The sequence below is a fragment of the Anguilla anguilla genome, chromosome 7, assembly GCF_013347855.1.
Source record: "Anguilla anguilla isolate fAngAng1 chromosome 7, fAngAng1.pri, whole genome shotgun sequence".
Taxonomy (NCBI): Eukaryota; Metazoa; Chordata; class Actinopteri; order Anguilliformes; family Anguillidae; genus Anguilla; species Anguilla anguilla.
The window spans coordinates 42,761,158-42,785,702 of record NC_049207.1 but is presented as its reverse complement, the minus strand read 5'-3'; the positions used below and the strand labels follow the sequence as shown (position 1 = coordinate 42,785,702).

Sequence of the window (24,545 nt, the reverse complement as noted above, 5' to 3'; positions counted from 1 at the left end):
AAGGCTGCCGAAGAACCCGCCCCCCACATCTCTGGTAACATGGCGCGTCTGGGAAAGCTGTTCTTGTTCCTTTTTCTCGAGTGGAAGCACTTCTTTTGTCTTGCAGTGTAAGTTGCTCACGATAAGAGCAAATGCCGAATGAACGTAATGCATTGGAACGCAACCTGACTCCACAATATGGTGTGCGTGTGCACATTTGTGTGCACTTTTCCACGTTGACTAAAATGTTTAGAACTCCATTGCTGTCGATCAGCTTGTGCCTGTTTTGAATGCGCCTCCCTGGCGACACTGCATTCATATCTCCGAAAGTGAAATATATGTGAAGTCCCACTCTGTCTCTCACTTTGAAAATAATTTATTAGCAATACAACGTTTTGGTAATATTGACCCTCATCAGGGATCGAACAGACAATGGGAGAGAACCCATTTAAATCACATCAGCTGGTCACCCCAACGAGTGTACATAATTATGTCATAAAGAATTTCATCTTAAAGTGATGGGTTGTCGACATGCCTTAAAATATGTAAGAGACATTTCTCCATTACAGAGTATCAAAAGGCAGCAAGAAAAAATACACAAGAGAATACAACACACAAGAGTTACAATGACTTGCGAAGGTACAAGAAAGCAGAATACCATTACAATGCAAGTGCAATAAAAATATACCATAACACATCAAATCCACAACAAAACTTTAAAATCACCGAACTCCCGAATTGGACCTAAAACAGTGAAGCCTAGCATCTTCGTTAGCAGAAAGCTGAAATGGAAACGTGTTACGTGTCTAATCTCCTCGTTCGTTGTGTTTTGTCAGACGTGTGGAGCGACCAGACCTTCCAGACGGACCCAGATCTGCCGCCGGGATGGAAGAAGATCACGGACATGGCGGGGGTCTATTACTGGCACATCCCCACCGGCACCACGCAGTGGGAACGCCCAACCGCTCGGCCCGGTGCCGCCGCCGCCGCCGCCCCCGCCCTCGACTCCAAGCCCGCGCCCTCCTCCCCGCAGGTGGCCCACAAGCCCTCGCTGGGGTCCCCCGACACACCCACCACCCCGGAAAACGAGCAGGTGAGACCAGGCCGGAGTTTATCTTCCATTTGTAACTATGGTTTATGATTGCTGTCAACATGAAGACCAGCATGGGGCGTATGCGGTTGGTCCCAAGCAGTCTTGAGTCTTACGGCAAGGTTTGACATTGTGGCGAAGTACAGTTACTAGTCATGACGTCATCCTCCTTGAGCCATGGTGTGAGCTTGACTAATTCCCTGTGTTCTTTAGCTGTCACCTTTTTGATTTTATTTTGGGATACTGTTGTTATAGGTGTAGCTGTACAAAGTCAGCTTGGCCTTGTAGCGGTATTTGCTGTTGTTTACAGTACTAACTCTTGGTTAGTTTGGCTAAATGTACCCTTATTGAACATAAATTGGCCTTCTTGCAATGACTTTTATTTTCCTCAGACAAACACTTACTTTCAAGTCATTCTTGATAATAGTGCCCGCTAAGTAAATGGTAATTAAAGGAAATGCGGTATTTTGTGTAGTGCGCTAACTTATCTGGAAGTTTCAGGCAGCGGAATGAGACCAAATCGTTTGCCGCGCGTAGCGAGACAGAGCAGACGACTCAAAGGCAGTAAAGTCAAGAGCCTTTTTAAATCATTGAAAATCTTTGTGCATATCGGGAGGATATCAGCCACACTAAGATGAGCGCTGACATCATGGCTCTTTTTCCTGCCTGCCTGTCAGTCCCGCTCAGATAGTTATCCTTCAGTATGATGCAACGTGGAGAGAGAGAGAGAGAGAGAGAGAGGGAGAGAGTGAGTGGTCCCTTTGACAGGCACAGAATATCTACAGAGGAAATGAGGAGCCATTTTATCTCTCTTGGATCCGTCCTTTTATCTGTCCCTGGATCTGTTTGCTTTGTAGCAAGTGAATGTCACCTTAGCCGTGGGTGGATCTGCAGACAGTATCATGATAATCTCTCTCTCTCTCGCACACGCACGTACGCACACACACACACCCCTAGAAACTGCTGCTCTGGAAACTAGCGTGCTATTCATGTGAAGGTGCTCTCTTGCTACGAAGCCAGGCACCAAGTCTGGAGAAAATCCAGCAGGGAGAACAGAATGCGTGGGGGCCGATTGGGTTCGAGGGTGGATTTTCCTGCAGGGACGCAGTGATGAGGCGATAAGGGCTGCAGGAATGCGGGATCATGTGACCCGCGTCTGACTGCACTTCTTGCAGCGACATGCAGTTCACCCTGTCCCGGTCTGGCCTGAGGTGAACTTCTCTCATAAGCAGCAGCCATCTCACTCTGTAAAAGTTTGGTTTGGGGGACTTTTTAACAATAAAGAGCAGAATGAGATTACCAATTGTTGTCGATGAGTTACTTTCAAACTGTCCTAAAACATTACTTTTGCTTTTCCATCAAAAGTCTAAGATATGTCCCAGGTCTTAATCAGAGCAGAACTGTTTACCGGTGTCTGTATCACGGATGTGTGTGAATATATAAAACTCAGTAACAGTATATAGTTTGTTTAATGGGAAACAGATTATTGAAAATATGATAAAATGTATCTGTGGTTATTTTGAAATTCTATAGACACAATGACAACTCTGTAAAATGCAGCCTGCTATATATGTGATTTCACAATGTATTCCACAGGATGTGTGTAATGTGACATCATAAGTAACTTTTTTTGTCAGATTTTTTTACAGAAGGCCATTCAGTAAGTCTTGCAGATAACTCTGAATAACAGTTTTGTTCTTCCAGTCTCTTTGGGCTGTTTACAGGGTCTTGTGTGCAGTCAGAACAGGCTGTCTAGATAAAAATAACACTAGTAATTCTGTGGCAGAGTGGAAGGGTCTTTTTGGGTGTATACAACATGGCTATGAAAATGGCACTCACAAGGCTAATAAATGTTTAACATAACATAAGTGTTTTTGCTTTTCACGAATAGAAAGAATGCAAGTCACTGATGACTCTGTCAGTGTGACCTCATGATAGTAATCCTCCTCCTCCGCCCCCTCTCTCCGTGCCTGGTCTGTAGCACGCCGAGGTGTTTTTCGGGGCGTCCCAGCGCTCGGACAGCACCGCCTCCGACAGCTCGGTGGAGCGGGTGCCCCCCTCTTCCTCGTCTGACATCTCTGTGCCCTCCTGCGGGTTCGTCAACACCTGCTACTTCGTAAGTCCCCGCCCTGTCCTGGCGACGGCTCTGACGAGCCCTCCTCTGTACTCTCCTAGTTTCCCCCGTTCCTTTTGTACTGTAACATTTCCCTGGTTCCTGCTTCCCCCGTTCTTTTCGCACTACCACAGTTCCATTGGTCCCTGTTCCCCCTGCCCCCTGTTTCGGTGTTCCTCTTCCACTATCGATGTTCCATTGCCCCTGTTTCACTGTTCATCTGATACTGGTGCTGTTCCATCGCTCCTGCTCCTCCAGTCCCGTTACACTATCAGTTTCCCCCTTGAGTCTTACTGCAAGGTTGTTGCTGATATCCACCTCTTTATTTCGCGGCGAAGGTTGAGACGAATGGCTGGAGATGATGCGAATGACGAGATAAGAGCGGCTGGTCACGTCGTGCGTTATTGATGACTTTTTAGCGTGCTGTGCGCGATGGAAAAAATCCGGGGCTACGAAAAACAGGTTTCTCTCGTCCGAGCAGATCTGCGGAGCTAGCATTTCTGTGATAAGTCTTAATATAAATGATAGCAGATGGTATTGATCAGATTTTTAAAGCCATTTTCACAGTTTAGGGTTTCACTTTATTTTCAGGGTGCTGCTTGGTCACCTGATTGGCTGGCCGGCTTGCAGAATAGTGTCTCTTGTGTGCTGTGGTGAAGCAATTGCAGTAAAATAGTTGATGTGGAATATAAAAAATGCATAGTTTGCATTAGAATTTGAAGAAATAATCTTCATTTTAAGGGCCATCAAACACTGAGCTGGTCAAAATCTACCCAAAGTATGTAGCTTCGCCCTCCGGCTGTAGCTAGCTGTGGGATTTTTACATTTTTAGTTTGTGATATTATATTTCCTGTATGGTTTCCAAAATAAATTTTCCAAAAAAATCACTGCATACTGTCATTCGGAATATTTACAACTCTGTTTGAATTGAACAGAATATTTCCATCACTGTGGGTGATAGGAATGCCTGTGTTGTCACCATGGTGACAACCCAAAGCCAATCTGAAATTTTAGCAGCACAAAAGATGTTAATTATACACTAGGCATAGAATTGATAACTTGAGCAACTCCCATTAAAACTGTTAAGCATGTATCTGAATGCATAGAGTGTGTGCCCTCAGTCAAAGGCTTCTCACTTCATGTTTTAATCATCACTCATTTTGGGGATTTCATTTTTGTGCTCTGTTGCATTAATCCCCTCTGCCATCTGTCTTCAACATATTTCACCAGCCAGTCTGCTCTTTTAGGCATTTCCTTTTTTTTCCTTTTAGGCATTTTGCAGATGCTCTTATGTAGAACAGCTTACATAAGCAAATAGATACAGGGTTAGCCAATGAACTGTGCTCATGCTAAGTCATTCGGGTCACAGCCAATAGTAATAGTCAATACATAATCTTATAACATAAAGATGCCATAGCAGGTGCTGTAGGGAAAAAGAGAATGCATTGTTACTAGGAAGTAAATAGTTTGGGGGATGTAGTTTTAGATTTAGCATTGATACAGCTTGCAAAACATTAGGTGAACTGATGTGCAGTTTAAATTTGCTGAAACTGCCAACCGTACGACGTTTTTTAGTCTTATATTTGGGCTTAAAATCTTGTGTCTGCTACTTTTTTTGCTAAGTAAGACAAGAGACATTGCCAATGAGGTGGTTTTACTCATTTCAAGATTTGCCAATGAGATCAGACAATTTCACTAGTCAATCAAAAAGCAACTTTTTGTTTGACAAGCTAACATTTTGTACTTGAGAGAAAAACAATTGTTAGTCTCGTTACAAGAATAAAACACTTGTTAAGACTGAGTGGTTTTTGCGGTGTAGGCGTGTTTTCAGTGCTACGGCAGACGGGCAGTGACATTCGTGGTCGCGACGGGAAGCTTATTACGCCGCCTGGGGGCCCAGGTGATGGAGAGAAGGGCCCCCGTTAGGGAGGGGGCAGTAAAGTGGCCGACGGAAGCCGGGTGGAGCCCCGTGGCGGGAGTGTAAGGTTTGATAATAGATCGCAGGTAACTGTTCCTCTTGCCGCGCCGAAGGCCAGGACTGTAGATTTACGCTGTTTTCTCATACCCCCGGCGGTAGCCAGTAACGGGGATGGAGAGAGGAGTGAATTCCGCATATTTTGGCTGACTGTAGATCAGACGAGCAGCAGCGGCGGCGCTTCAAATGAGCTGCAGGGCCTGATGCCACTTGCAGAGAGACCAGCAAAGAGAGATTCACAGTAGTCCATTCGGGGCAGTACTTTCTTTTATGCTGCCTTTACAGCACTGCCTTGTTTTATGTAAAATGATTGTCTGATAATTTGTTTCATTTTCTAGACACAAAGTTTCATAGCATAAAATATAAAGTAGCAGCATATGAACTGTGCTGGATATATTAGGTAGTTATTGTACGTAGGTAGTAGATGGATATCTAAAATAGGCATAAAAAATAATAGGAGCTTGCTGTATCATAAACTATCATCATTCATTGGAACCTTAGCAATTAACAGTACATTGGTAAAGAGGGTACACTCTTGAAAGGAGTTAGTGTTGAGTAGTACTCGTCTGGGACTAACTCTGCAGAAGGAACCGTACAGGAGATCTGACGCGCTCTTCAGCCCAGCTCCACCTCAGAGGGAAGTGCTCTAGTCAATGTAATAAGATTGCCCACGGCACGATGGCTGCACGGCTCAGCGGGCGGACCGCGATGGCGAGGGGACGAAACGGAGCCGATGGCCAGTTACACTATCTGAGGAGGAATGGAGGGCTAATATGAGCGCTCGCAAATCGAAGGAGGAAGTTGCGGGGACCGCAAATGCGAGTGCGCTTTCCGAAATTGACAGGGTGGAAAAAGCGGCCTTTCACGCGCATTCCTCCAGCGAGATACATCACTTACCATGTAGCTCTCTAAAAGTAAACTTCCAAAAAAAGGGGAATGAACTTTTAAAAGTTAGATTGAACTCTACCACCGTGTATCTCTTTGGCACCAAATCTGTTTTTCTCTCTAGCAACTGACACTAGTGATATTCATAGTGTTCCATTCCTCAGGGTATTTTTGATTGCCAATGTTCGTTTACAGTACAGGAACACAATAAACCTCAAGATAAGATGTTACCATGTGAAGGCTTTTTTTCCCCTTTATCTGCAGCTGAAAACCAGTGAAAAAATGTCAGTTAAAATAATAAAAATCTTTGGTCTCCACTGAAGAAAAGCAGTAGAAAAGATTTAATCATGTTGAACTAAGGGGAAGTCTGGTCAAGTGTTCACATTTCATTTATTTATGAGAGATTGTGTGCTATATCTCTTTGTATGCAGTTATAGATTTTTCTTCTTACCAAACTGCCCATTATAAAGCAGGGTTATTGAAGGAGAGAAGAAGTGGAGCACAGTTTCCTTTCCCTCATCGATCCTCTTATACTTTACTACTTTTTATCTGTCAATATTTCCATTAATAAGCCTATCACTTAATTTATTCAGTCATGACATTGAGAAACGCATAGATTTATATACTTATTCATCCAACCTTTAGTTTATACCTTAGCTTTCCTGTTCATTCATCCCCGCAGTTGCCCATACATAAATGAATGTAGTCATTTATTAAATGTCAGTTCATTTACTCTGGCTCATCACCTCTTTGGTGAACTATGCATTTTGTTTATTCACTGATTAAGATGGATTACTAAGCCGCTTCTGATGGAAAATTTAACCAGAGTATGTTGTAGCTCAGCTGAGTGTTTTCTTTACCAGACCTACTTTGGTGACTTGTGTGTCCTCTAAACTCACTCTGATGACAGCTGCGGAAAGGCTGTCAGTACAGACAGACATTTTGGTGCAGAAGGTGGAAGAATGGGTGAATTAGCGAGCGGATTGCCAGGGTACGGGGCTCAAGGACGAGGGGTGGCACTTAACTCCGTTTAGACGAGTTGACGGGCGCCTTCTCGGCAAATGGCGCGTCAGCTTGCGAGCGAACGGAAGCTCGGGCGAAATGACTGACGGGTCGTTTCGCCTCGCCGACATTCCCTGCGTGCGCGCCTTGCCTTCCTGTGCCGCCGTGATGTACTGTGGGTGATCTGTGGGATGTGTCTGTGGTACTGAGCTCTCCACGTCTTTGTAGCCCCGCTCACCGTCATCACAGATCATGGCAGAGCAAGAGAGTCATCCAGAGTTCCTGCAGGAGGAAGACGACAAGGTAGGAACTTCCTGAGGCTCCGCCGCCCCCCCCGCCCCCCCCCCCCCCCCCCCCCCCCCCGCCCCCCACTTCCTGTCTCCTGAAGCCCCTGCTGTTTTATGTCGGGCTCTTGTCAGTTTCGTCCTGCCCTGTCTGGTTAAGGGATGATGGATGTGCTTCTGTTCTCCATATAGGTTTTTTGCCTGAGGGTACATATAGTTTCTTCCTACCTGTCTACCCACCCACCCCCTCCCCATACGCACCATTTTCCTTCAATCCCCCCCACCCTTATTCCTACCACGTTGTTGCATGTCTTGTTGTCTTGTGTGTGTGTGTGTGTATGTGTATGTGTGTGTTTGTGTGTGTGCGTGCGTTATGTGTGAACCCCTCTTTAATTTCAGCCGCCTCAAATTTTCGCCTGATTCAGGGGAGCAGATCCTACCCTAGATAATGGCTTGCCGTCGCCACTAACCCCAATCATTACTGCATAGAACCTTCCGGAAAAAAAGTCCTAACGTCCTTGTCTTTGTCTTTTTTCCCCCTTTCCCCTCTTTCTCCCTCCTCTTCTTGGTGTGTTTTCCCCCCTCTTGTCTGTGTGCATAACCGCGTGCGTAGAAACAGCCGTGGACTGATTTTGCTCTTCTGAGCGGGGGAAAGATTGATAGTGAGATTTGGAAGGCAAGTATACATGTATATATGTACTGTGTCAGTGCCTACATATGCTCACAGTGCTTGGTTCACAATCTGACTGCTAGCATGTGCTTTTATTTATATATTCTTTTGCTTCATTCTCTTTTTTGGCCCCTCCTGCATAAGTCTGCTCATTTCCACTGGTTACCTGCCTCCAGCTTAAACAACAGCACTGAACAGCCACCTTTTTTCAGTTCGAGCTTTCCTCCAGAGCATTTGTTCGCATCACGCGTCTCTTCCCCGACATCCTTGCTTTGCCTATTCGGTCGGTTCCCTCGGATGGATTTTGTTTCTGTTGCCGGGCATGAGTCTCTGTTCCCCTCGGTGCCTGCACCTTGCATGCCAGCGCTGAGAGACCGCGCCCGCGGACGAGGCGGCGGGACCTCCGCTCGCTCCGACGCGGCGCCGAGCTCGCGGCGCGTCGGCGACGCGGGCCCTCTCCCGGCGAGGCGCGGCTCTGACCCCGGCCGCTCCTCTTTCCGCAGGACCTGCAGGCGGCGACGGTCAACCCCGACCCCAGCCTGAAGGAGTTCGAGGGAGCTACCCTACGCTACGCCTCGCTCAAGCTGAGGTAGGCCCCCCGCCCCGCCTCCCCCCCCTTTTATGGACAAACACACCTTGCATCGCACGGCCAATGCGGCCTTCTCTGCATACCCTTTTAATAGTTTTCTGAATATTTCGTGTAAATTAAGATCTTTAAATTCTAACAAATAATAATGATAAGAAATAATTACTGCAGGTGACTGTTGCCGTGGGACTACAGGGGCAACACTCATAGGTCTGCACAGACAAAAATAGCGTCCTAAACCACACCAAGTAGTGTTCTAACATGTCTTGCGATGCGTTTCGACTTAGGCCTGCACAATTCTCCGGAATATTCCCTGCAAAGAGCTCTTTTTTCTTTTCCCTTCTTTAAAAAAGGAAAAAAAAAAAACTAATGAAATCAGTATCGCCTCATTCTCCGCGACGTGTACCTACCAGTGCTCGAGAGATAACCCCCTGACCTCTGACTGAACTGTGTCTGGCCTTGCCTGTCAGATATGCGGAGGGTAATAGATATGCCGATTCCACAAGGACACTTAGGCCAACGTAGCAAGAGTTCGTCCTGCGCTGCTTGACCGAAACAGACCTTTAGTAATGGCCTGTCACTCTCCCTGCTGTTGTCATTTAGCAAGTACATACCTCGCAGGAGAAAACAGCATTTTCAAAATTCCCTCTAAGATTTGAACAAGCATAAACGAACGGCGCGCAACTAACAGCATTTGGTTGGGTGTTCCAAGCGCAGGCTAAGTGTATCCAATGGTCTTTGGGAAACAGACTGAACAAAGTATCACTTTTCATGGGTGTATTTCTGCACAGAAGATGAGAGGGGAGGGATTTTCAGAGTGAATCGATGGAGTGAGGGGTCAGTCTTTGGTTCTCTAATCCCTGCCAATTTTCCTCTCCAGACACCAACCACACTCAGATGAAGAGGACACGCGCAGCGTCAACAGTGACCCAGAATCCAAGGTGAGCCTGATCACACACACACGTACACATGCACACAGGCACATGCGCACATACACACACACGCACTCGGAGTGAGTAATTGTTTTGCAGCTCCGTAAAATCAAACTAGAAAATCCAGGTGGTTTTGATATTCCTCTTCTATCAACTATATCTTAATTTTCCCCACTGCCATGCTTATTTTAGTCTGCTTGTGCTGTGCTGTTCAACATTGTGGAAAAATGTGCTACCTCTGCCACCTAGTGTTAGCCACAAGAAATGCACAAACGGGCAATTTCCTGTTCCAGGTCTCAAGGGATTGCTTTCCTGTGAGTGTTTTCCTCACACTTCCTGTTTATGCGTTCGGTAATTACTGCCAGATGGAGGCTAAGTGTACAGGAACCCCAAATGCAGTACACAGTGCAACACAGTACATCAAAGAGCAAACCTGTTTATCACTGCTAATTGCCTCTGGGCTCGTATAGCTTGGCAGTGTAAGGTAACGTTCGCAGGGTGAATATTTTCAGAAATGTCTCCTCCAGCAAAAGAACTTGAATGTCGAAGATACTAAACATGGTGTGTCTGCACGTTTAGTAATCCTGGCTCTCCTCTGTACATCAGAGTCTTCCATATTCTCATTTGACATTATGTATTTGCCAAGCAGACCACCGTATCTGAGACCTTGCCTGATAGCATCTCTGCAGTCTCTACTGCTGGACATTACAGGCTGAGACTTGGGCCAGGTACTTAATGTGTCTCCTCTACAAAAGCCCTGTAGTCAGAAATCCAGTGTTCTTCAGTGCTGCCCTTTTCATGTAATGATATATGTGAGACCTATCCATGTAGTCTACTGCGATATGGCGCTTTTATTGGTAGTTAGAGGCTGTCTCACCTAGTCCCTCGCAGTATAGGTGTAATTACCATCGGTCTTTGTAAGAATAATGTGTATCTTTATGTGGAGGCAAAATAATTGACACATGATTTAGAGATTATTTTTAAATTTGTTGGTTAAGAAACCATTCAGAGATGGCGGCACAGTGGTGTAGATAACCTTCCGTAGCATACCCTCAGAAATAGAATGCAGTAAAAGAAATAAAACCTGTAACTCTTAAAACCATGTTTTTGCTATTTCCCTACAGGCACTGTGTTGATATAGTGGGAACAGAATATAGATGCATGTGTGAACCAGATTCAAGTCTAAAACTTCTTAAAAGATTACAGTGTTACATTGCTGCCACCTTCTGGTTATTTGCTGCAACTTGCACTGCCGGTGCTGAGTGACCAAGCTCTCACAGTGGCTCCCAACTGTTGCTTGTGCCTGAGATGGTTTGACTGTTTCAAACGACAATGCATGTTGTCTATTATGCTTTAATATAATAAATACATAGCATATTTAAGAACATTAAGATGTGAATGTGCTGTTTAGCTCATTTACACTAATAATTTTACCTACTGTCTAAAGCAGTTTTCAAACTCTGAGAGACTCCAGTACTTGTAAAAGAACAAGATGAAAAGCCAGCAAGAATCTGTGGTTTCATTGAGCAGCATAACTGTTCTGGTATAAAGAAAAAGCCAATGTTTCAGGTCATATTTCTCTTGTATGGAAGGAGCATTTGCCAGACAAAGACAGTTCTGTAATTTGTGTCATAGAATTCTGCAGACAGCAGATCTGTCTTTTTTAGAGCTTGCACTCATTTAGTTTGTCCTTATGACAACCAGCAATCAGTGCATCTGTGCATATGGCCTGCAGGCAGTGTTGCGGAATCCTGGTGACAATGCGACCGATGCAAGGAGAGCTTGTGTTCGTTGCGCATATCGCTATGAGACCCTCCTGGCTGCTATTTGTTATTATGACATCCTGCATTCCATTTGTTTGTCGCAATGATACCCTGCGCCAAATGCACATCTGGTTCTCACGACCTACAGTTATTGCATCCAGTGGCGGAGGTCGAAGACGGGGTGTCTGTCATTACGGCAGCCCGTGTCCGTTCTTTCTGTGCCGTTTCAGCGGTCTGCGGCGTAAAGTATTCTGTCGCGGAGGCCGGTTAGCCGCTTCATCGGCTGGCAGGACACGCGCCTGTCGTTACGGCGGTCTGCAGTCAGCGCGTCTGTTATTACGGCCGTCTGCGAGCGCTGGCTCCGGCGGCGAGCTGCAGTGGAATTCATTATCGGTCCCGCAGTCAAACACCCCGCCCGCTTCTCCTACAGGGAAACGTATCTGTTGCCGTGATTTATTGGCCTATCGGGCAGCCTTGCGCATGCAGATTTACAGTAGGAGACAGCGAGCTCCCTCCGCGGTAAAGGGCCCACATCAATTCCGCACAAAGAACAAGGCTGCTTCGTTACGGCGTGACATGGAGTACAAGGCGAGAGGAATCCGATTACAAAGCTGGAAGAATGCGTACACGACGCCGCGGCGCAAACGTAAAAAGGCGGATCCATCACTTAACGGCGCTGATGGGATTTTGAAAGTGCCGAGTTTATGCATTGTAAGAAATTAACGCCTTAATTTATCTTCGCGCAGTTTCGCACTTGCTGAAGTGCCCCGCAGGACCGGCCAATTTAACGCGGGCTTAGGACAATTTACTTTTGATATCTGTTAGCCTAAAGGTACCGGATGACTGTCTGCAAAAGACCTTCATTATTTAGCTTGATTTCATGCTGAATTCTCATCTGAATTATGTTTATAAGTTACACTCCCATTTCACCTCAAATCAAATGAAACTTGTCATCATATTCCAATTCTGAATTGTATAAGCAGTCTTCTAGAACCAGGAGATTTAAGATAATACGATGGTTAAAATGCAAGGAATTGTTTTACACATTGATTTTTCAGTGCTTCATGAACATTGCACAGCCTCAGAATAGTTTGACTGTTGTCCTCATTGTCATAGTTCCTTCACAAAATACCTATAGGTCCCAGCCCAGGTATATCCACCTAACCAAGGTTTGCTCAAAATGCACAGGGCATTGCGGACCAAACAAGTAAATGAAAGAAGTGGTTCTGCATGCAAAGTCTGGAATTAATTTAGCTGTGCCAGTGTTGCAGTGTGATAGTTCAACAAGACTGGCTCTCTGTCGTAAAAATTTTATGTTGTATCTCATAAAGGCTTGTTCTCCATTTAGTTGATTTCTGTCATCTCGCAGATAAATAAGAAATGTAACAATTTTTACACTATCCACCATATGTGTGTGCTGTTCATCATTTGGGATTTAATTAAATATGTTTTGTGGGTTTAATAACGTTAGCCCTGTTATGTTGCCCACAGATTGTACTTTGCTAGACCAGGCACAATTGAGGGATCTTGACTGAATGACTGGTTGTTTGTTTTTCTGGGTGTGCCTGTTTTTCTGGGTGTTCCTGTACGTTTTTATGTGGACGAGTGTGTGCGCTTGCGTGTGTGTTGATGAGGGTATCTACATGAGCGTGTCTGCATGTGTATGCGTGTGCATGTGTCTGTGCTGGTGTGCGTGTGACCGAGTGCTTATATGGTATGGGCGTGTGTGTGTTTCTGTGTCTGCTTCTGTGAATGTGAATGAGTGTGTGTGCTAGTCTGTGTGTGGTCCTGTGAATTTGAATGCGTGGCTCGGTGCTTGCGTGCATGTGAATCGCTCTGCGGGTTGCCGTGTACTTACTAATGAGTCTATTTGCATATGTAATTAAGGACACGTAAATGTGTGTGTGTGTGTGCGCATTTGTGCCTTTTCAGAGTGGGAGTGAGACGGTACTGAGTAGATGGTTCTTAGTGAGATGGTAGTGAGTAGATGGTACTGAGTGAGGTGGTAGTGAGTGAGAGTGTACTGAGTAGATGTTGCTGATTAGATGGTTCTGTGTAGATGGTACTGAGTAGATGGTACTGAGTAGATGGTGCTGTGTAGATGGTGCTGATTAGATGGTTCTGTGTAGATGGTGCAGATTAGATGGTTCTGTGTAGATGGTGCTGATTAGATGGTGCTGTGTAGATGGTAGTGGCTGTATAACGTGATTTGACAGGAGCTCTTGCTCTGGGATCACATGATGCCCGGCTGAGCCTGAGGCGAAAGGGTGGGGGGGGCGGGGTGCTGAAGCCTAGTGAAGCGTGTGTGAGTGGAGCCATGGGCGCGTCCACGTCAACGCTTACACGTCCCAGAGCGCAGACCCACTGAGCAGCGAATTAAGGCTGCTCCCTAACGCGGGACCTAGGCCTAGCACACGGCAGGTACGCGTGCGTGAGGCATCGGGAAAGGTCCGATTAGCGCGTGCTGGAAACACAGACGTAGCCGTCTCTTTCGCTTACTCGCTTATTGACCACCGGTGCAACGAGCAGGAAATGAGCGAGAGCTTTGATTGCAGAGGGAATCAATCAGGCGTTTGAGCGGAGAGGCGTGCTCATTATTTACATTCATCGGCCTCGGGTTGCATACCTCATATACCTCAAACGCGTTTCGTAATGAGCGTTTACAGGTTGCGTTCTCACTGAAACTAGGTGTATTTACACGCGAAAACCTGTAACAGCACCGTAGCTCCGCTTTTAACTTAACAAGGTAACAAATGTGTTGCTTTATTGGTCTCTCCCATTTTTAGTGGCTGTTACACCCACTGTTACTCCTGGTAAATTCATTTTATTTATAAATTTTTTTTTTACAGTTTAGAGTACTTTGTAAAGCCTATATGTTTTGAATAGTTTCATTATAGTGGAATTTCCACATTATATTCTATAATTTTTATTAGATGAGAAGGTGTGTAGAGAATTTATATGCGAAGTGCCTGAGTGCAGTCAGCTGGCAGCCGAATGGCCAGAGAGCTGTCAGCCAGAAGGCGACTGGCCAGGTGGTGGACTGTCAGCTCATGAGTTCATATCGGTGTCTGGAAGTCTGAAAGAGCTGAAGTTTTTTTTTTTTTTTTTTTTTTTTTTTTTAAAGGAGAAATGGAGTGTGTGGCAAGCGAACGAGCGGTAATCAGTTCACACATTATTTATTCCCCTTCTGTCGGGCTGAAATCTCTGTGGAGAGGCAAGTGATAGGAACGGGGCTGAGGAGTGCTTAGCCAGGGTTTTTATATGAAGCGTCTAAATCCTTCCTGCTAAACTGTGTCAGGATTTTAGGAGTGCTTAAAAAATGGATGCGTTTCCTTACCCATGTTGTTTTGCACATTAAGTTATATTGTTGTTTTTTGGAGCGTGTTTAAAGAAATTATATGAGACGTGCGTGTAGTGCCTAAGAAGTATGTGCTTTATGATGTACTCCAGAATGCAAATTTACCACATTAAGACTAGCTGTTTTCGATTTACGTTCAGTAATATTTCACTTTTTTATAACCAGCTCATTTGAAAAGCATTGGGTGCGACGAGAGCAGAACTTGTGATTTTGAGCAAACTTGTTCATCTCAGCAGGCTTGTGATTTTTTTTAGATGCTGTGTAAGGTTGGCTTCTTGGACATCTATGTATTCAGGCTGGATCGAAGCGCAGCATTTACTTGCCTCATCTCATCTGTGAAGTAGTGCCCCAAGGCATTCTGGGATGACATCATCTCCTGAAAGTTTGATGAGTGCCACAGAAGTGCTCAGATGGTGGAGTGCTGCTCGAGCAGGGGGAAAGGCAGCAATGAATTCTTCATGGAGGCAAAAAGAGTTTAAAAATATCTCCACGTGAACTCCCCCTTACCTCACATCTAAGGACCACCCTGTCAAAAGCAAAAATAAAAGGTGCAGGAACTTTTTGTTCCTACCATGAAAGCATGCAGTTCATACATTTTCAGTGTCAGAAACGGGTTTACCTCGATGGGATTTAGGTCACCCATGTGTACATAGGTAGAAAAGTACCGAATTCTATCCTGATTCTTTTCCAGTTGCATTCGACATTCATGCCCGCATTTGCAGGGGAGGCGGTTGCATCGCTGATTGTCTTCCCCCAGAGAGCACAAGTCAATAAAGCATTGGTTCCGTGTTGCATCGGTTATTCTGAGTGGTGTCCTGAGGCTTTGAATGAAGTCTGACATTGATCTGAATCTGCATGGGGGCAAGTAGGCAAATGTTTCCCATAGCAGTGGAGTTGTCCAGAGACTCGTAACAATACCTTCGCTTCTCCAGTGAAAGGGCCGCAAATCTCACAAAGCACACTCTAGACAGCCGGTCTTTGCTATGCATGGTTAAAATTGAGCAAAGTCATTCAGAATATGACGTAAGCGGTCTTGGCAGATGGCTCAATCTATAAAGGTCGTAACAACAAGAGGATCTGAGTCGAACCTATTCTGCTTAGACTTTCTTTTATGGGGTTATTTAGGGAAAGAAAAGAGTCATTCAGAACATTTTATGGTTTGGGGCCAACCCCCCCCCCCCCCCCCCGCCTTTCCCCCAGCTCAGTCTCCATGGTCTATACCCTTGCCCACGCTCCCTCCCCAGGAGGTGATGCTCAAAAGAGGTAGTTGGCAGAGGTCTTGGGGGTCTGTTGACTGAACAATTTTTTTAAAAGCAGCAGCGACGCCACTATCTAGACTAAAAGAAAAACACCTCTTCTGACAGAAAAGCAAGTAAAAAGCAACCGCGTTGTGCACTTCTGGGAAAAAAAGCCCCAGGAATAACTGGGCTGTCGCCGCTGAGCTCGGCTTAAACCGAGCAGCAGGGGGCGCTACTCTCAAGCTCTCTGCTGTGGGGAGCTGGGTGAGAAGCTCCGACGTGCCGCGCAAAGCCGAATGAATGGAGCGAGCGACTGTGCCTCGAACCTGCAATGCAGTTCCAGACACGTGTCTCATCAGCAGCCGCTAAGTGCTTTGTTACGGGTTTATTGCCTTTTTCATTAGCGTGAAGTTGTGTTCCTTCCTGCTGGAGAATGTTGAGGTTTTCTGCTCTCCTCCCCTGCCAGAGTGCCTTGGTTAAAAGCCATAAAATCATACAGCTCAGTCTGAACAGTTAGCATGAGCACTGAAGCATCTCTCACAGCTGACCCCTTACTGAATTCACATGCTGCATTTACAAGATTAAAAGTAGTCCCTTTCCTCTGTTTTTTTATTTATTTATTTTTTACTTTGAAGTATAAATTCTCTTTTCTCCTGTATAAAGTAAACTTTTGGTGAGAATAGCTTAACCTTACTCGGATCAGGAAGGGATTTATGCATAAAAGGCTACTAGGAAGCAAAACCTGATGGAAATGCAGGTGTCCTTGTTAAGAGTGAATGAACATGTCTTAGTGGGAGTTTCCCCCGCAGCATTCACTGTTAGTTCAGTGTTAATGTTGCATTCGCTGTTAATGGCTGTAATGTGGCCAATAGACAGCATCGAAGTGACCCAAAAAAGGCATTTGCTAGGCAATTAACACCTGGCTATTTCTGGCCTGAAACGTTAGAGTGAGAGAGAAAAAAAATAAACGAGGGGCTTCTAAGTATGACCTATTTCACAGACTGTTGGTTTTTTTTTTCAGTTGTTGATCATTTGAAAAAACAATTTTCAGTAAGAAATATGTGAAAGCAGGTATGGCGCTGGCACTGCTGCGCAGGTAATGGCTAGCACTGCTGCTTCCGAAGAGCACAGGCAGGCCACAGCTAAGAACCCGCTTCCCCTGACTCTGTGTGAGATTTATATTGCTACCATATATGATTGGTCCCCTTACAATGTATGACATTTTAAGGTTCTCCCGAGTACGGTCTCCCACTGGTGATATATGCTTTAAGATATATGATTGGCCCCTGTATGGTACGTGACATTTTCCGATTTCTCCCCCATATGGGCCACCGCCGTTAGATTTATTTTTCTCTACAGTATATGATTATTTGAATAAGATAAGGTATTAATGCAGTGCCTATCTCTGCGCCTCGTTCATCATGCCAAGGACACCATGAAAGGGCTTTTTGCGCAGTTCTTTGTGCTGTACGGCACTTTGCCCCCGACACCCTCCCCCTTACGTACGTTCCGAGACTCCGTCGCTTGATCTGCTGTACCCCTGAAATATTATGAAGGATTTATGCATTACCCAACTCTTCATTTGCCAGTCAGATACGTAGCAATATGCAGAATTCAGGACCCAGGACTTCTCTCAGACAATGAAATGAATTAACTGTTTAATCTACGGATGAATGACATTAACACACATTTACGGAATGTAGCATCCGAAATGTATTTAGCAGCTTGTCTGGGTGAAGTGTGAGCTCGCGTTACCCTTTCCTCTGTGAAGCCAACCAAAATTTGTTGGTGGCAGTAGCCTATGGAAAATAAGGTTACAGGTATGTTCTTCTCACTGTCCCAATTTTGCTTATCTTTATGGCACAGTGTGGACTCCAAACTATCTTAAAAATGTTCTTACATTCACAGTCTCCTAACCAAATTGTTTCCATAGAATTATTTGACTGATACCCTGAGGATAGACTTTGAGAGAGGTCAAAGACGAGAGACAGATGGTGGCATCTTGATAGGCTTGGCTTTTTCTCCACCAGTTATGAAAATCATCTGTTCCAGAAAATGTGTGATGTGTCAATTCTCTAACAGCTGCCCTTAATTCTGCTCTTGGTAATGGAAAACAGCCTCTGGATAGGGCAAGAACATTTAGGTGTCAAACCGATTAGGATTTTCATCAAAAAATCTGATAAATGTTGAACCCAGCAAGTCTGAAGGACCAACACACTGGATTGCATCTGCTTCAGACTTTATCTAATTGAGTCGAGGCTACCCTCAAAGGCCAAAACAAAGTATTACAAACTCAATTTCCATGCCTCACCAAGATCAGTGTTCTTCCCATGTCAGTTCCTGCTTCCATTCATGACAAACACAAGGGTATTTTTAAAAGTATTTGTTGACATCTTTAAGTGCAAATTGTGATTTAGATGGCAGGGTTATGTACACACAAGCCCTTAATGAAAGAGGACAGTGGCTTTGTGAGATGTACAGGAGGTACCTGTAAGGACATTTAGAGGGTACATTGTGTGGGAGGAAAGACCAGACATCTTTGAGACTGCCGAGTAGAACAAAGTAAGATATACTATTTACAAATCCTACAATATTAAAGGTGTAAGGTAGAGTGAGTTCACAGTATGGATAAATGGCACTGCTGTGGATGACACATCTGTCCTTTTCAGTTAGACAGTAAATCCTATTTGGGAGCAGAAACAGTGTGCAGGTACTGTTTCTCTGCATTGTTTCCACAGAAGTGCTCAAAAGTAGCTGTGTGTGTGTGTGAATGCATGTCTGCATGTGTATGCATGTGTGGGCGTGCACGTGCGTGCGTGCATGTGTGTTTGTGTGTGTGTGTGTGTGTGTGCGTGTGTTTTCTGGCCAGAGCTCATATGCTGCAGTGTGAGGCACTAAAGAACAAATGAATATTTAAAGAGCATGTGATTCACAGGCCAGCGTCTGCAACCGCCTCCATTGCCAAGTTTGAAAGCTACTCTTTGTTGCTTTGTAAGTTAAAACACAAGGGAAAGCTTAGGTGCGTTGTCGCAAAGTCTTATTTGAATACATTTTATCATAAATCTATTGGCTTTTTTTCGGAATAGAATAATTTACATTGAAATGAGCTTTAAATAGAGTTTTGTGTGACAATAAGTGACTCATCCTTTGTCAGATGGCATGGTGAGACAGATTGCTGATTTCTCTGAGTACCAGCGAGCGGATGGCGGCGTTGAAGCCCGGGTGCTACGTGCCACCCGGCTTCTCGTAATGGAAGCGCCGCCGTCGAGCGGGTGCCCGCGGGCGTCGCTCGCAGGAGGACGTTAGCAGCGCTCTGCCCGCGACCGTGCCAGGCGGGCAGCTGCAGGAGCGCGAAGCCCGACATCATTCTCTTTAACTCTGCGTCAGTCCGCCAACCCCGCCGGGGCCCGTAAAGTGAGATTTACGCCGCCCGAGATTTGTGTCACTGAGCCGAGATGTAGTTTACAGTCGCTAACCTTGCAGGGGTATTACTGCGCTTATGTGTGCCTAAAAGTTTGTGTAAGTGTGGGTGTGGGTGGAAATTTTTCTCTCTATCTATCGCTCCCTCTTTCTCACTCTCTCTCTCTCTGTCCTAGTTTGTATATTTGTGCATGTGTGCAGATATGTGTTTGTATGTATCTGTCAGTCGTGTGTGTGTGTGTGTGTCTGGTGTGTAGTGAGAGAGACATAGACGGACACACTGATAGACACACAGACCGGTAGAGAGACCGCACAGCAGCAGAAGTTGCGTATTAATACCTGAGTTTTGAAGCACCACACGTACAGGGCTTACGCTTCACTTAAACTTAAATCTAAAAACCCCAGAAGGTGAACTTGGGAACTCTGAATCTCTTTAACATTGCGTAAATAGCAGAAAAAGCAGTGAATGAGACAAGCATGCTGTGCTGTGATTGCTATTGAGGTTAGTGACAGGTTTTTTTTAATGAATCAATGTTCATTTGTTGCGTGACTGACTGTTAATCTGCCAGCTGGTTTGGATAGCACAGTGGCCATGATGTCGTCATCTCGTACTTTTCCCTTCACGCTTGTGTCCTCGGATACTTCCTGGAATTGCAGCGAGCTGGTGCAGATCGTTTTAGCACTAGCTTTCAGGCAAGATCACAGTTCATTTTCAACCAACCTGAGATCACCTTCTACAGCACTTCTTCTTTTTTTTTTCTTTTTTTTTGGTGCGAGCCTGAAAAAAATAGTCTGTTACGTGACCTGGATTTTGAGGACAAATGTACTGGGGTTTGGTGAAAGCCCTTCAAGAAAACCAGGTGTAAATGGCATCTTATTTTTAGTGCCCCCGATCCAATTAAGTTCATTTAGTTAAAGGACCCCTACATCAGTTCTGTTGAGAGGACAACCCCAGAAAAGTTTGGCTGGATGCTTACTTTTAAAGTGGTTGTATCTTTGAAGTAAACTACTGAATGCTTAGAGAAACAACCAGACAATGGGACACCTGTACATACTGTACCATGTACCCAGTATAAACCAGGAAATACATCAATCTTAACAAGTATTTTCGTCTTATATTTTGCATTAAAAGCTTACTTTTACTTTTTTGCTAAATAAGACAAAAATATTGCCAATGAGGTGAAACATTTTTACTAATTTCTAGATTTGCCGACAGGGTAAGACAGTTTCACTTGTCAAGCAAAAAGTAACTTTAAACAGGCTAGTCTCTCATGCTTGAGAGGAGAAAAAACGTTTTTTAGTTTTATTACAGGACTAAAAGGATGTGTTAAGACAGACTTTTCTCAGGGTGTCTCTAATGTCTGTGTCTTTTCTCTCTGCGCAGTGCTTCGCCGTGCGCTCCCTGGGCTGGGTGGAGATGGCGGAGGAGGACCTCGCGCCCGGGAAGAGCAGCGTCGCCGTCAACAACTGCATCCGCCAGCTCTCCTACTGCAAGAACGACATCAGGGACACCGTGGGCATATGGGGAGAGGTGAGGGCGGGGCCGTATAAGGCCTGGCACGAGGAAGGGCCGGAGCAAGGGGCGGGAACTGGGAGGGGCCTCGGGGCTTATGAGGCTATAGGGGCGGAGCTAAGCTGTGAGCATGCTTGATAAGAAGGGGAGCTCGGCTGAAATCGAACCACAGCCAAACAAGGCGCCGCATGCAAACACGCGTAAACTCATTGCAGCTTCAGACTGTTCATTTTGTGACACTGTGCGCCAGTGGGTGGCACAGATTCAGATTCTGCGGAAGTGGCATGAAATGACGATAGCTGCAGCAGAGGAACAGAAACTTTGACAGATGGATGCTGATGACTTTGAAGTCGCTTTCGTTTATTCAGTACAGCCAAAAAATGAAAAAAAAAATTCCTTGATGAAATATGTGATAGTGGCGTAGAACCCGAAAAACAAAAAAAGGGTGTGTGCGTGCATGCGTGTGTGTTTGTTTGTGTTTGCCTGTGTTTGAGGGGACGCGGTATCTGTGATAAGGTGCATGTGTGTGTTCGGGAGGAAGGTTGCCGTGTATAGAAGTGTAAGTGCATTGTGTGTGTGTGTGTGGGTGCGGTACGGGAGCAGTGCGAGCACAGTGTGTGTGGGTACGTGCGGGCGACCAGAGCGGATGTGCGTGCCTCGCAGATGGCATACATCGAAGGGGAGCGCAGAGTACCGCGGATCGGGCCGATATTTCATTCGGCGCTCGCCGTAATTGTGACTAAAGCGATCTTTTAAAAACTTTTATGGCTTAATTAATATAAGATCAAATAAAAAAAAAAGCAGTAAATGAATGCAGCCAGGAGCCCATTCTGCTGTGTTTTATGCATGCACAATGCTCAGGCTTCTGTGGATAATTGCGAGGGCTCCTAATTTGGATGTCAGGCGTGATGAATGCTGGCCTTTTGTCTCGCAGGTCTAATTTGTTCTTTCTGCGCGGGCAAAATCCGCGGCACCGCCACAAAGGCCTGCCAAGATATCATTATACATTACGCGTCAGACAAAGGCGGGCGTGTAACGTTCAATTTGCCGCCGAAAAATTAAAAGGCCTCAGACGCGCGCTCTTACACCGAGGACTTTCTCCCCGCGACGCGAGTGGCGAGCGCGAGGCGCGAAAACCGAGCGCCTGAGAACTTTTCCGGAACCTTCTCCGCCGCGACCTTTCGGGCTCGCAGTCAGGAGGCATGACTTTGCCCGGGGTGTTGACAGCGAGTGTGAACGACGCTCAGAAAGGCAGGTGGCGGGGGGGGGGGGGTGGGGTTTAGGAGATGGGGGGCGAGAGCCAGCCTATGGAGCCGACTGGAGGAAGGGTCTGTTTTTTTTTGTTTTTAGGACCGAACATTTTACCTTCCGGTCCCAAAAGGGGGTTCTGTCGCTGCTCGGTTTTCTCGACCGCTAGGACCTGGGGGGGGAGGGGCGGACTGCTGAAACAGGCCCAGGAGCCTCAGTACCCGGAGAGTGGGACGTGCGGGGCGGGTACTGGGGCCGGTGAAGAAGCATAAATAACGAAGCGAGCCCACACCCCCCACCCCCCCGCACCCCCGCGGGCGCTCCCAGTGTGCAATTCTCCAGCCGCGGCGCGACACTGCAGCAGAGCACAGCCGTAAATCAGGCGCGCCTGGAGGGGGGGTTGGTGGGGGACTGTGGTGGCGGCGGCGGTGGTGGGGTGGGGGGTGGGGGGTGGGGGGGGCAATGACGGCTCCCCCTGGGCAGAGGACGTTTCTGCAGCATTCCGGCACGGCGCTACTCTGGGTTTTTTTCTCCCCCCCCAACAGTATATTAACCCGCATCTCTCTCCGCGCCGCGGAAAAGATCCGGCGCCCGACGCGCAGCCTAATGAAAAGAGCGGGAGGTGCGTCCGCGGCGGCACTTTGTCACAGATTAATATTTCATCGTGTCGTCGGCGCCCTTGGCCCGGCCTCTCCGCCTCGGACCTGGAAATTTCCCATCAGCGGGCGGGTCAGAGGTTAGACTCACTGAGACCCTCCCCTGAATTTCAATGCGACCCGGTGGCGGTACGGGGGCCGGGCCCGACGGGACCGTCGAATTGAATCCAAACCGTCCGTAAAGGGAAGGCGGTTTCGTTTTTTTGGTACGGTTTGCGGTTCGTTTTTTTTTAAACGCGACCGGTGAAATATCGCCCCTGACGCGTGCGGGAGAGAGAGACGATGATGCAGCCTGAGGCTGCGGTGCGCTGACGGAGAGCTCGGCGTAAAAACGGTCCCCGGGGTAACCTGATTATGAGAGCGTCGCCGGGGGGGGAGTTAGACCGCCTGCCGTCTCTCCCGCTCCTGTCACTGCGGTGTTGGGAGGGGGGCCCCGGCTCTGACAGAACCCCCGAAACCCTCCAGCGGCGGCAACCAAACCAATACGGACGGAGTGTAGCACAGTGGGTAAGGAACTGGGCTTGTAACCGAAAGGTCGCAGGTTCGATTCCCGGGTAGGACACTGCCGTTGTACCCTTGAGCAAGGTACTTAACCGAAAATGCTTCAGTATATATCCAGCTGTATAAATGGATACAATGTAAAAATGCTATGTAAAAAAGTTGTGTAAGTCGCTCTGGATAAGAGCGTCTGCTAAATGCCTGTAATGTAATGTAATGTGTTCCTGGAGATCTACCTTCCTGCGGGTTTTCATTCCAACCCTAACGGAGCGCGCGTCATTCTGCAGCTGGAGATCTCGTTGAGCTGCTGATTAGTAGAATCGGGTGTGCCGAATTAGGGTCGAAATGACAAACCTACAGGTTGGTAGATCTCCAGGGACAGGGTTGGTTTCCACTGCTCTACGGCGTAGCCCGGTGTACTGCACGCACAGGCTCATGGCGTCAGTTAGCTGGGTTGGAGTTTTAGCGACGTCTCCTGTCGAGGACTCGATCTGTATCTGTAGCTGTTGAAGGAGGCGTGCTTTGTAAGGAGTTTGAAGAGGATGGTGGATCACCAGGAACAGGGTTGGTAACCACTGGTGTAGACAGTATCACAGCAGCTGACTAAACACAAGGCAGAGATGGTCAGGGTTTTGATCTGGGCTGTGGAACTTAACAGTGCGCCGAGGGCTAATGCCTTAGCTGGACATTCCACTAGGAAGCTGTGAAAATGGGCTTTATGGTGTTATAAATGAGCAACATCAGTGCTGTTCATTGTGCATTGTCTTGGCTGTTTAAAAGCTTGTAGGCGTGCGCAGGCTGCCACAGGAACCAACATGCACTCTCTATCAGCGATATCATCATACAAGCTGCTCAGTTTCAAACAGCTTCCCTTAGTTTTTTTGATTTAAAAAAAAAAAACGAAGCCGTTAATTTTCCAATAAGCCGTTCATTTTTCTTCCCTCTCTGCGGCCTGACAATGGCGTGCATTTTGACAACACGTTTGCGATGGTCTCCCCTATTTGAAATTTGTACAATTGGGCATTTCCCCAAACGCGAGCGTCGCCGCGGCGGTCTGCGCGAACAGCCGGCTAATTTGACGCCGACACGAGGAGCGAGCGGGAGCGTAGCGTCCAGAGAGCGGGAGAGCGTTTTTGTCGCTCGAAAACGCGCAGCTGCTCCAGGACTGGAACGACGGACACGGCGTCTGCCCTACCCGCCTGCCCTGTTACTGATAACAGCCAACAAAATGGTTTCAGGAGGGGGGGAGGGGGGGAGGAGGGGGGGAGGGGGGGGGGTTGAATCCAGGCCATCGCGAGTCTGTTAGAAATCATTTTCTCGGTTCGTCTACATTGG

The 24,545-nt window shown here is 46.6% G+C and overlaps 1 protein-coding gene across 11 annotated transcripts in view; it reads left to right on the top strand.

Moving 5' to 3' along the window:
- The window catches only part of apbb2b (amyloid beta (A4) precursor protein-binding, family B, member 2b), a 106,513-nt gene that overhangs the window by 49,414 nt on the left and 32,554 nt on the right, over positions 1-24,545 (top strand). For 9 of the 11 annotated variants that reach the window (XM_035425839.1, XM_035425838.1, XM_035425837.1 and 6 more), the window contains 7 exons: positions 816-1,072; positions 3,051-3,185; positions 7,273-7,347; positions 7,942-8,004; positions 8,502-8,587; positions 9,465-9,525; positions 20,680-20,826. In XM_035425839.1, coding sequence (XP_035281730.1) covers positions 816-1,072; positions 3,051-3,185; positions 7,273-7,347; positions 7,942-8,004; positions 8,502-8,587; positions 9,465-9,525; positions 20,680-20,826 — 824 coding nt within the window. The remainder of the gene's footprint in view (positions 1-815; positions 1,073-3,050; positions 3,186-7,272; positions 7,348-7,941; positions 8,005-8,501; positions 8,588-9,464; positions 9,526-20,679; positions 20,827-24,545) is intronic. The other 2 variants (XM_035425841.1, XM_035425840.1) reach the window with 2 other exon arrangements.